An 11,432-nucleotide genomic window follows, 5' to 3' on the forward strand; every position below is an offset into this window, starting at 1 on the left:
TTCATCCAGTAGCCACAAACGCCAGGGCCTGCCCGATCGATTTAATATACCGACCAAATCAAGTCTCTGCGGCCCCTGAAATTCAAATTCTCGTATCACATGAAAACCTATATGTTGCTCGGTGCTTTTCCCTTTTTAATAAAAGGACAGATGATCGAATGAACTAAGCCCTCCAACAGCTCTAATAGGAGCTTCGAACAGCCCTGTAGAACTGTGCTCTTCCACCTCCTCCTGCTTGGACGCGGGCCTTGTTGTTAGCTGCTCCTCGTACGCGGGCCTTACACCCTGTTTCCGTCTTCGCACCTTGTTAACTGCAATTTGAGAGCGCGCCCGTCGAATCGAACTGCACGGAGGCCCTGGGATTCAAGTGCCCCGGACTTGTAGAAGGCGGTTCACTCGAATGTTCATTTTAAATCAAAGTTTTGCTGCAGATTAATGTGATTTATATCCAACGTAAGAAATTATTGTTGATTTTATTCATTTACCTGGTTGTTTTGGTAAAACCCGATGGAGACATAAATATTTTTCCTAGCCTCTCTGTCATTCTTGGAGGCTGAGTTTGATCTTGTGAGGCTTTTGGGTTTAAGGGCATCTTTCTAACTTGGTCAAATTCATCAATATTTAGCAGTAGTGTTAGGGTTTTAGGAATGAAATCTGAAACTTTGGCATATGCGTTTAAACTTCTGCCCCGATCTTTCTGTCATTTTGCTTTTGTTTCTGCATATATTGTCCCTTGGCTGAGTTTTCGTATAGCTATTTTTTCTTTGCTTTAATTTTAAGTAATTTGAAAGATTGATTCAGATCTGATTGACAACCCAAAACATTGGCAGGGTTTGCTGGACACGTAAGACCACCTTTTCAGGCACATTATACTTGTGGGTTCTCTTCTTCACAGGCATTTTTAGGTCCTCAAATAGCCACAGTCGGAGTAGGACTGTAGGCTATCGGTTTTGAAGCTTGCATTTTGGTCATGCTAGGTTCATCTGGGCAAGCGGGAGATTTGGCAGACATATTTGAATCCTCTGTAAATCTTGAGGATCAACACATTCAGCAAGGGTACAATGAAGGGTTCAAAGACGGAGTAGAGTTGGGTAAAGCAGAAGGAAGAGATGTTGGTTTGAAGACTGGTTTTGAGACAGGGGAGGAATTGGGTTTTTACAGGGGCTGTATCAATATATGGAAAGCTGCAATTGAAGTTGAACCGACTGTATTCTCTGCAAGGGTACAGAAGAACCTAAAACAACTTGAGGAATTGGCAGATAGTTACCCACTTTTGGATTCAGAAAATGAGTCAGTTCAGGACATTTTGGGAGCCATGAGAACAAAATTCCGAGCCATTTGCGCAACACTATCAGTTCATCTTGAATACGATGGATATCCCAAGAGTACGGAAGGAACTGAATTTTGAGTGCACAATTTTTCCCTTTGCATAAGTTTTGGCAGAGTTACTGATCAAGGCACATATGGAAAGCCTTTTTGCACAGACAAAGAACCATTGCTTTTATTTAGAACCTGATTTGGGCCTAATTAATTCTTGTTTTGGATTGGGTAGATTTAGAACCAAATTCTCACGTGGGCACCTACCCCATGTCTTCAATGTCCGGTGCAATGCACAAGTGAGTCTGAAACAGGTGATCCAGTTTGAAGCGACCCCTGTTCTTCAGTCCGTTAAAGCGTTTGCTCCTGCAACAATAGCTAATCTTGGACCCGGATTTGACTTTCTGGGTTGTGCTGTTGAGGGACTGGGGGATCATGTCACTGTAGAGGTGAATGAGGATGTGGAACCTGGTAAGATCGTGATTTCTTTTATCGATGGGGACAATAATCGACTCAGTCTCAATCCAATGAAGAATTGTGCTGGGATTGCAGCCAAAGCAACTATGGAATTGCTGGGAGTTAGGTCGGTGGGCTTGTCACTGGGTCTTCATAAAGGTCTGCCTTTGGGAAGTGGTCTTGGCTCAAGTGCAGCTAGTGCAGCTGCTGCCGCAGTGGCTGTGAATGGTTTGTTTGGAAATAAATTAACAAAATCAGACCTTGTTTTGGCTGGATTGGAATCGGAAGCTGCAGTTAGTGGGTATCATGCTGACAATGTTGCCCCATCTCTGATGGGTGGTTTTGTTCTTGTGCGGAGCTATAGTCCACTGGACCTTATTCCCCTTCCATTCCCCAGTGAGAAAGAGCTCTTCTTTGTACTTGTAACGCCTGCCTTTGAAGCCCCAACTAAAGAAATGAGAGCAGTTCTGCCCAAAAATATCACCATGAAAGACCATATACAAAACTGTAGCCAGGCAGCAGCTCTTGTGGCAGCCATCCTTCAGGGTGATCCTTGTCTCCTTGGAGCCGCACTATCATCAGATTCTATCGTTGAACCAAAGAGGGGGCCCCTCATTCCTGGAATGATGGCAGTCAAGGCAGCTGCACTTGAAACAGGTGCGTTTGGGTGCACTATAAGCGGGGCTGGGCCAACTGCTGTAGCAATCACAGACACTGCAGAGAAAGGGAAGGCTATTGCTGTTGCTATGGTGGATATGTTCCAAAAGAAGGGACAATTGGAAGCTACTGCATCTGTTCAGAAGCTCGATAGGATTGGAGCACGAGTTGTTTGACTGCGTGCAATAGAAATACCGGTCTTATGCTTCCTTCTGCCTTTAAAAACAATTGAACATTATTTAAGAATAACTATTTTTTTTCCATGGGTGAGTTTGTGAAACCATAATTTCTTCTCAGAAAGAATATTGCATAGAATGAACTCTAAACCAACATATTCTTATCTCTAGTCTTATGGGGTACAAATAGCTGAAGGCTTCAATGTCATAAGAAACATAGAATTAGAATATCATTTGTTCTATTCCGATTCTTACACATGAAGAAGCCATTGATCTTGACATTTTTGGCATAGGTTGATCTGAGCATATCTTAGGGCAGAAATGGTTGCTTAATAAAAGTGTCAGTGATCACCATTAGGAGCAATGCCACTATTACAAATTTTTACATGTTAGCATTGCCTGTCATCCACAGGATGTACATGTTGTGACAGCCATCCAAGTACCTGCCAGGAATGAAGGAAATGCCTACGTCGTAGTTATATGCTTTTAACTATATGATGGTTGAAGATAAACTCAAAAAGCACATTGCCATTTTTGTTAGAGAATTGACCATTAATAGAGCCATGTATGATTCCAGAGAATTGTTACTTAGCATCATGCCGTTCTATGAAGTATTTTGCCCATCCAAGCCTATTTGATGGGGTGCTTAGGTCCATTTAAGTTGCCATGGAATTTTGTGCACATAAAGCCAAACCAAGATGTTGTACGAAAGATTATTTTCACGCTTCGTTAATCAGGAGTGCATACATATATAATGTACTAGAGGGACTACGCATGGTATTTAAATTTGAAACCCAGCTATACACTACATAGCCAAGAAAAAGGACCTATTGACCTACTCAAAAAAAATCATTCTGGTCAGAGAAGCTGCACTTTATCATTATTAACTTGCTTTATTGGTTTTCAGGGGAGGCTTCAGGCTGAGCTCATGTTTGTTTTATGATCCAATATTCCCCATATCCTGTGAATTTGATTCAATATCATTGATAAGGTTTGTTGAAATTTGGAACTGGACTTGTTTTAATAATTCAGTGTTCGAAACGGCTTTTCATGTTACAGAAGTTCAGATTTTATTTGTCAAAATAAAAAAACCAGGAAAAAGTTCAACAATGTAAGATGCAGCTCTTTTTTTAGCTTTGCCATACAGTTGCTTTGCTATACATTTACATTTCTTTTAGATTAGTGATCTATGTGAAGGTTTGGTGTTACAAAACATCAGTAGTTGCAAGTGCTCGTTTTTTAAAGAGCTGTTGTTCATTATCGTAGTTTAAGGAATCATATCCATATGAGTCTTCTTTCTTTCTCGTAAAACTGATTTGATTATTTAAAAAAGATATCTACAACTGATACCATGGCTTGGTATATGAGCAAGAAGAAAATATAAAGCATACCGAGAAAATCAATACGTCAGACAGAAAATGTTAGTCCATCTACTATGCCTCTAAATTGCCAGTACAAAAGTCTACCTACTAGGTTCTTAATTTGCCGATAAAAAGACTAAGGGTTCAGTACAGAAAATGTTAGTCCATCTACTATGCCTCTAAATTGTCAGTACGATTGTTTACCTACTAGGCTCCTAATTTGCCAATATTAAAGACTAAGGGTTCAGTGTACAACATCTACATGCAATATGCTCATGGGGAAGAGAGCCAAAGAAGACAGAAACACTAGGGAATGGAAGCAGAACTTGGAGCTTGACCTCGGAACTTCTGCTACTTTACTAATCAATGAGCACTCTCATGATTGTCAAATGGAATTTTATCTGTTCAACGTGTGTTTTTGATCTTCACTGATATCTGCTTGCAGTTTGTGCTCTTCTAACTAGTACTTGAGATCCACGGTATCCTTATTACCTGACGATTGTTGCTTGGCTTGTCGTAAGCATTCTTCTGCAGCTATACTCTGAGCATATGTCAGTTGGTGATATATGGGTTAGGTTATAAAGTGGAGGAAAATTCATTGCATTTTGTGGACTTTGTTTCCCATCTTTCTATAATGGATTTCTCTTTCTAACTTGTTAAAATTAGGTTTAACCCTAGTTCAGATGGGAAACTGATTTCTTTAGCTTCCATCCTAGAAAATCATGTCGCGGTGAAACAGGATTTCTTGAGAAGAAAAAAATGCAAGATGATTTGAACTGCGGTTCAATTGGATAAAAGGAAAGATTACCTGAACATCATAACATTGTTGTTCGAATTAAAATAGCTCTATAGCAAGTGAGATTTCTAGAAAGCAAAAATTAATAGGGTGAGTTTCCCATCATTCCCTGGCCTTAATTTTATTGGATACAGATGCATGCGCTGGATGACAAACCGTGAGAAAGGATTTGTTCTTAGAATACAGCTAATGGTAAGGTATGCTCGTTTAAGACATTGGGAACTAGTAAGTACTAGAGATTTTAAGTTCCATCTGGAAGAGAAAACCCTAGATTTGCCAGATGGCCGGTTTTAGGATTACCACTCTTGATGTGTTGTACTTCTGATTCGTAGAAATTTGAATTCAAATATCTGACTTCTATAGGCCAAACTTGGAAGAAAAGATTCTTACTTGTCTAGGAACTATTTAACAATCAGATTGTAAGTTTAGTGTCTTCTTTGATTTTTGATGTTTTTGATTTCTGACTCCAAAGCATTTTCTTTGGAAGTAATTGCAGCTCTGAGTTCTGCTTCATTATTGGTACTGGTTCATCATTTTAGGTTGAAACTAATTTTATTCTTTTCTTGCAACTGGCATTTATTGCACTATTAATCAAGACACATGCCCATCATTATTGTTACATCCAAGGGCTAGAGGGCAGTCAGATCAGGGCCACCCACCTCCATTGATAAAGAGGGATAGCAAATCCACTTTGGCTGGACTTGAAGGCTATCTATATCTTTCATACAATTGTAAATATTGGATAAGAACTGAATGGTCAAAATTGATCAAATACTACTTCTCCCAAATTGAATGAAGTATTTTAGGAGTAGAAGGTTATGAAGACAACATTGTTTTCCTAAGAAATAAATACTTGTTAGTTGGATCACATCCCACATGGCTATGCTTGTGGAATTATCCGGTTATCCCCAAACACATTGCCTTTCTACTTCGACAAGTTTACATATCCAAAAGACATGCTTAACTATTTTAGATCTTTTGACAAAGCATACAATAGTAACTGTTGAGTGCGATTCAATCAATCCTTCACTACTAAACTGATATGAAATAGTAGAACTCTCAAAGATTATTACACCTTCACTGATACCTTGATTTGAAGTTTGAAATTTCCACTTCTTGTTAAGACATGATTATTTAACAAGTTGGCTGTATCTTTTCATAGAGTTCCTAGCTTTCGGGAGTCCATAAATGCTAAATGGCTTCCCATAAGACCATTCCAATGCCCTCTAATTGGTCTTGATTATCTGAACTTAGATTAAACAAACTACTGAACTTAGATGATCTAAACAAACTATCTTGAGAATCATATGACATATCAACTGCTTGAAGGTTTTTTATGAGCTTGCTAAGAGAGCCGATTGACAGTGTTCTTGCCCCACAAATTACCTCATGTATGAGAGTTTTTCTCTGCTGAATGTTTTCTTGCAAAGTAATAAGTTAGCCGAAGTTGTCAATTTTTTGTTGAAAGTCTAAATTGATTTTGTTATTAACTGCCAACATCAACTGTTATCCACATAATCACAATGCAATTGTGAAGAGACTAAGTTCTACACTTGCTTCACTTAGGAATGCATGAGCCATGGATCTTAAAAGGCCTTGGCCACACAAACTTCTTTGTGGAGAACCTATCTAGCAAGTATGCCATTAATATGTACAACATAGATGAAAACCAATGTAAGTTCCCTTTTGTTGCTCTCCCCCCATCCCTGCCAAAAAAGAGAATGTGCTAAAGAAGTAAAGATGTAGGGAGAGTAATTGAAATGGCTTGCATACATAAGCCTATTGGAGATAGCAGCACGTCTTACAAGAGGATGTCTTGAGCTGCTCATTAATGAAGATTGTTGTCGATTTTGCAAGGCCTAAAGTGCCTCGGTAGGCACATGGTTGCCAAAGGCATACCTAAATAACAATTGATATGCCTTGTGTGAAGAAGCTTCTATTTCATATCAGGGCCATGGAGGCAAGTCTTGTTGCCCTATAAGAAGATCCTCTTAACATGACTTTGCTCATGATGGCTTTAGTTTCATGGCACTGCAATGTTCCTTCAATGATATCATAGCATAATTGTAGAGTGCACAATGAATCATCGATAAATGAATATTTATTACTTCTCAACACTAGTAAGAGACATCTCTCATATTTGTCCTTCCATTTGAGCAACATTAAGTAGATAAACTAGAGCATCCATTGTAACAACTTATAAATATAGGAGTCAGGGAGTAACCTTGTTTAATTGACTAGGCAGGCGGAAAGACATCTAATAGATAACATTGACAAATATAATGGAGGAATCAAATGAAGAGACAATTATGACTGGTTTTGTAAAAATGTTCCCAAATCTGAGCTTTATATTATGAAATACCACTTGATTCTTTCATGTGCCTTGTCGAAGTCAACCTTGAGTACTAGAACTATTTGGTTGGATTCTGTTGCCCATTCAAGACTTTCTCAAGTGGCAATCAAACTATCAAGGATGAAAAGTCCTTTGATAATCACTGCATGTTCAGGTTGGACAACTTATCTAAATGGAACTCCTTGATCTACAAGGATAATCTAGCATATTGAAACATCATTGAAGGAAAGGTCATTTGAATCCCTCCAATTTTCCTTCAGTGATGCCTTGCGGCTTTCCCAAACCCTCCTTATATGGTGGGAAATAAAGGGATAGTAGTTGTTGTTGTCGAAAGATTGGGCAGTTGAATTCCTTTCCAACCAGGCTCAATTGTGGCGAGCCTTGTGAATGTATTTGCTTTGAGTAGAAATTTCAAGTTATCGTGTCCTTCAATGGTTTTGATAATTTGCTTAGCACAAAGGATTGCTCCTTGAGTTTTGATGTTTATGATACCTAGCCTCCTTGAAATTCTTAGGAGTGGACTCGAGGAGCAATCCTTTGCGCCAAGCATATTGCTCCTTGAAATTCCCTTAGCATATTGAGCTCCTTGAAATTCCTTGAGCAATTATAAATTTGAAATATTTCAATGTGCAATGTAATAAACTTGAAATATTTAAAGGATATAATAAACTTATTTGATTGCGCTTTGAAATTTTTAGGAGTTTTGATTTACACTTGTGTGCATTGATGATGTTAATAAGACCTACCATCTTTGATCAAGCAATACTGGTTTTCTCTTTGCATGAAGATCACTTCCCTTATATGCATGTAGGCTTGCAAACATTACACCACACATGTCAAGGGGTACTACATATAACTCCACTTTATAAATAAATATATACTTATCACAAACTTGACCTTACAATGCTTAGTGGTTATGTTATCTTCATCCTTTTTTACCCATCCCAATGGATATGGGCTCAAATGATTAGGAACCTCCAACCCAAACTCGTTGACCAGATTGTTAAAATTGGCAACCAGGGCAAAATTTCATGTTGGTCATCTTATTCATGGCTGATAATTTTTTTATTAGATTCCTCTTGTCGAGAGGTGTAGGATTGATATAAATATCATCCGATTTCGATAAGTATTCATGGAGATATGAATTTATTTTGATTATGGAATTATTATCAAGCCGACCTACAATATGTAGGCTCAAAAGCTCAACAGTCACATCTATTCAAACACCAACGTTGTGTATAAATATAGGAGGACTTTTTCTCATTTGGACTCACTCATCTCATCACATCTCTCTCTCTCTACTGCGCAGAAAAGGGTCTCTCTCTCACACATGTGAAGTCGGAAGCTGTTGAACCTAAAGTTGCAACTGTAGATCCAAAGTTTGACCAGTGTTGACCATCAGATCTCCTCCTTAGAACTGCGCTGTAGGTCCATCTGGATCTCCTCTGAAAGCCACAACTTTTGGTGGTGGAATCAAGTCAATCCGACGGACGGTTTGCAAGATATCGACTGCCCTAGTTTGAAGGACGCTGCTGAAACTGAAGCTGCAACTGTAGAAGTAAAGTTTGATCTGCGTGGACTAGAAGATCTCCTCATCTGAACCGCGCTGTAGGTTCATTTGAACCTCCTCTGAAAGCTGCAACTTTTGGTGGTGGAATCAAGTCAATCCGACGGACGGTTTGCAAGATATCGACTGCCCTAGTTTGAAGGAAGCTGCTAAAACTGAAGCTGCAACTGCAGAAGTAAAGTTTGACCTGCGTGGACTAGAAGATCTCCTCATCTGAACTGTGCTGTAGGTTCATCTGAACCTCCTCTGAAAGCCGCAACTTTTGGTGGTGGAATCAAGTCAATCCGACGGACGGTTTGCAAGATATTGGCTGCCCTAGTTTGAAGGAAGCTGTTGAAACTGAAGCTGCAACAACAGAAGTAAAGTTTGATCTGTGTGGACTAGAAGATCTCCTCATCTGAATTGCGCTGTAGGTTCATCTGAACCTTCTCTGGAAGCCACAACTTTTGGTGGTGGAATCATGCCGATCCGACGGTCGGTTTGTGAGATATCGTCTGCTCTAGTTTGATGATAAAGCCGTTCATGCTGATGCTGCTGATCTAGGGTTTGCTACTGCTGATATAAATCAGATTTATTGTACTATTTCTCTCTGCTGAATTATTGAAGATAAAAGAATATTTGATCAAAGGGTTTCCCCACACATTGTGGGGTTTGTCCCTGGCTAGCCGCCACATCTTGTGTCTCTTGTCTTGGCTTGTGTTCTATCGATCGTTTAATGTTCTGTCTGCACTTTACTTTATGTACATGTGATTGCTAATCTGTGGAATATAATAAGAAAAAGAAGTAAACTGTTATAAGCATAAAACATACCATATCTTAACACAGATCCTTTGGTATGAGGTTGGCTTGTGAATTGTAGTGCGACAGAACATCTACCTTGGTTTTTTTGGCCTGGATCTTAATATGGAAGAGTTTTCTCATCTCCTTCTCTTCCTTGTGATGGAGGCTACTCAATTCATTTTGTTTTGCACTAAAGTGCAAACAATCTTCTCATCTACATTCAAGTTGCTCTCTATCTAGTTTCTCAAATCCATTGCTAGTAGGTTTCTGCAACACATCCCATTATCTAACCAAAGGTGGTTACTGTGTTACTCAACTCCCCTGTGCAGTTACCAGAATGGAGTAAAGATTTATTTTTTGTTCCCTAAAATTTTCGAGGCGGTGCTTCAGAATCTTGTGTACACTTCATAAACTATACTTGCTTCCAAGCTTCAAGTTACTCTGACTACTATGATTTCCACAACTCTCAAACTACACTAGCAAGATTTTCAATCATCTCCACCAAAATTACTCCAAAGCAAGGTAGACCATGGCAGGGATGGTTATGCAATTATGATCTCATAATTAAGCAGCACAAATGTACTCTGAAATGTCAAGACAGAATTTTCAAGGCCAAAAACTCCCAATACTAAATATAGACAAAATTTACCATACTGCAACTGATCATTCCAGTGTGGATGTTAGCACATGGTGTTTGAACATAATTTTGGAATATGTCTCCATTATACATTTACCTGGCAAACTTTGGAAAATCGATCACCCTAATTGCATTGCCTAGATTAAGCCTGGTTTGACAATGGCTAAAAGATAGAAAAGTGACCTAATATTGCAACAGTATCACCTGCACCCTCCTTAACCACCGTTACCTTTCCTGTATAAATTGCACTGACTGAAAAATCCCTCTTGCAACTATGTTGTTGAGAAACATAATCCCCATTAGGTATAGATGCTATTCTTAATTTATCATGGAACCACATTATTGAACCATCGTGGCCAGCTACACGATTAGCATGTTTTGCAAGCATGGAATCCCTGCTAGCATAAACAGTTCTTGTCACATATACCACATTACCATACATTCACTTGTCAACATCGAGCTTGAACTCTCTCCTACTTCTCTTGTGCAGCTGTGTAAAGAATGGGTCAAATATGCTAGTGTCTTTGGGATCTGTGCTTTGAGTAAGGCTGTTTGGGATTACTATTAAGATATCTTATTATTTTGTAATCTAACTCCTTTAAAGGGCTTCTGGGTCTATACTCGACAAATTCCTCCCATGCTCCAACACCTAATCTTTAAATACACCTCAAAACAAAAAGCTCCCTTAGTTGATGTTCAGATCCGGGAATCACTTGCAAGGCCAGTACTTAGCTTTTTAACTGTACAGGAAGGGCACTCCTCATACCAAGCTACTAAATTTTGACCATGTAGGTAAATTAATCCATCTCTGCTACCATGGATAAAGGTTTACAGGAATGAAGTAGTAGCACTGCAGATGTGGACAGAACCTTGGGAATTGTGCTCTCTGTGTGCTAAGGATAGACCATAAGTTATGTTAAAAATAGATCTGCCTTGATTTTCAAAAATAAGGGCAGCATATTGGCCTCATGTGATGTATCCTCTTGCTGCTCATACTATCTTGAAACAAATATGAAATGTTCCTGCTGCCAAAACTCCTGTTTGGACGATTTGAAAATATAAGCAACCTGATCAGCTTACATGCTTTTTCCTAACATGGACACCACAGTTCACACAGATTCTACAGTGCTAAATTGAAGCCTCTGGGCCAACACTCAGATGTACTAAGGGATGAAATCCTTATAAACTTCATGTACCAATATCAAACATCAAAGTTCCACTGTGTTTTCTAATTTCTAAAAGTATTTACAGGTCCATACAATGAAAGCACCAGCAACTATTCAACCATACTAAAAAGAAAATGTGAATACATTCTTCCTCCAAGAAATGATG

At 39.0% G+C, this 11,432-nt stretch overlaps 2 protein-coding genes across 2 annotated transcripts; both read left to right on the plus strand.

The window, feature by feature from the left end:
• The first annotated feature begins 315 nt into the window (after positions 1–315).
• On the plus strand, positions 316–1,586 carry LOC149209886 (uncharacterized). Its single transcript, XM_089396544.1, has 2 exons — positions 316–453; positions 831–1,586. The coding sequence occupies exon 2, from the start codon at positions 971–973 to the stop codon at positions 1,406–1,408; it is 438 nt and encodes a 145-aa protein (XP_089252670.1). The 5' UTR covers positions 316–453; positions 831–970; the 3' UTR covers positions 1,409–1,586.
• Positions 1,449–2,691, plus strand: LOC149209887 (homoserine kinase-like). The gene has a single exon (XM_089396543.1). It carries the CDS (start codon positions 1,464–1,466, stop codon positions 2,604–2,606), a length of 1,143 nt encoding a protein of 380 aa, XP_089252669.1. The 5' UTR covers positions 1,449–1,463; the 3' UTR covers positions 2,607–2,691.
• Positions 2,692–11,432: the final 8,741 nt, after the last annotated feature.

The sequence above is a fragment of the Pinus tabuliformis genome, chromosome 1_2, assembly GCF_031772625.1.
Source record: "Pinus tabuliformis cultivar Carrire ecotype Pingquan chromosome 1_2, CPIR1, whole genome shotgun sequence".
In the NCBI taxonomy this organism is placed as follows: Eukaryota; Viridiplantae; Streptophyta; class Pinopsida; order Pinales; family Pinaceae; genus Pinus; species Pinus tabuliformis.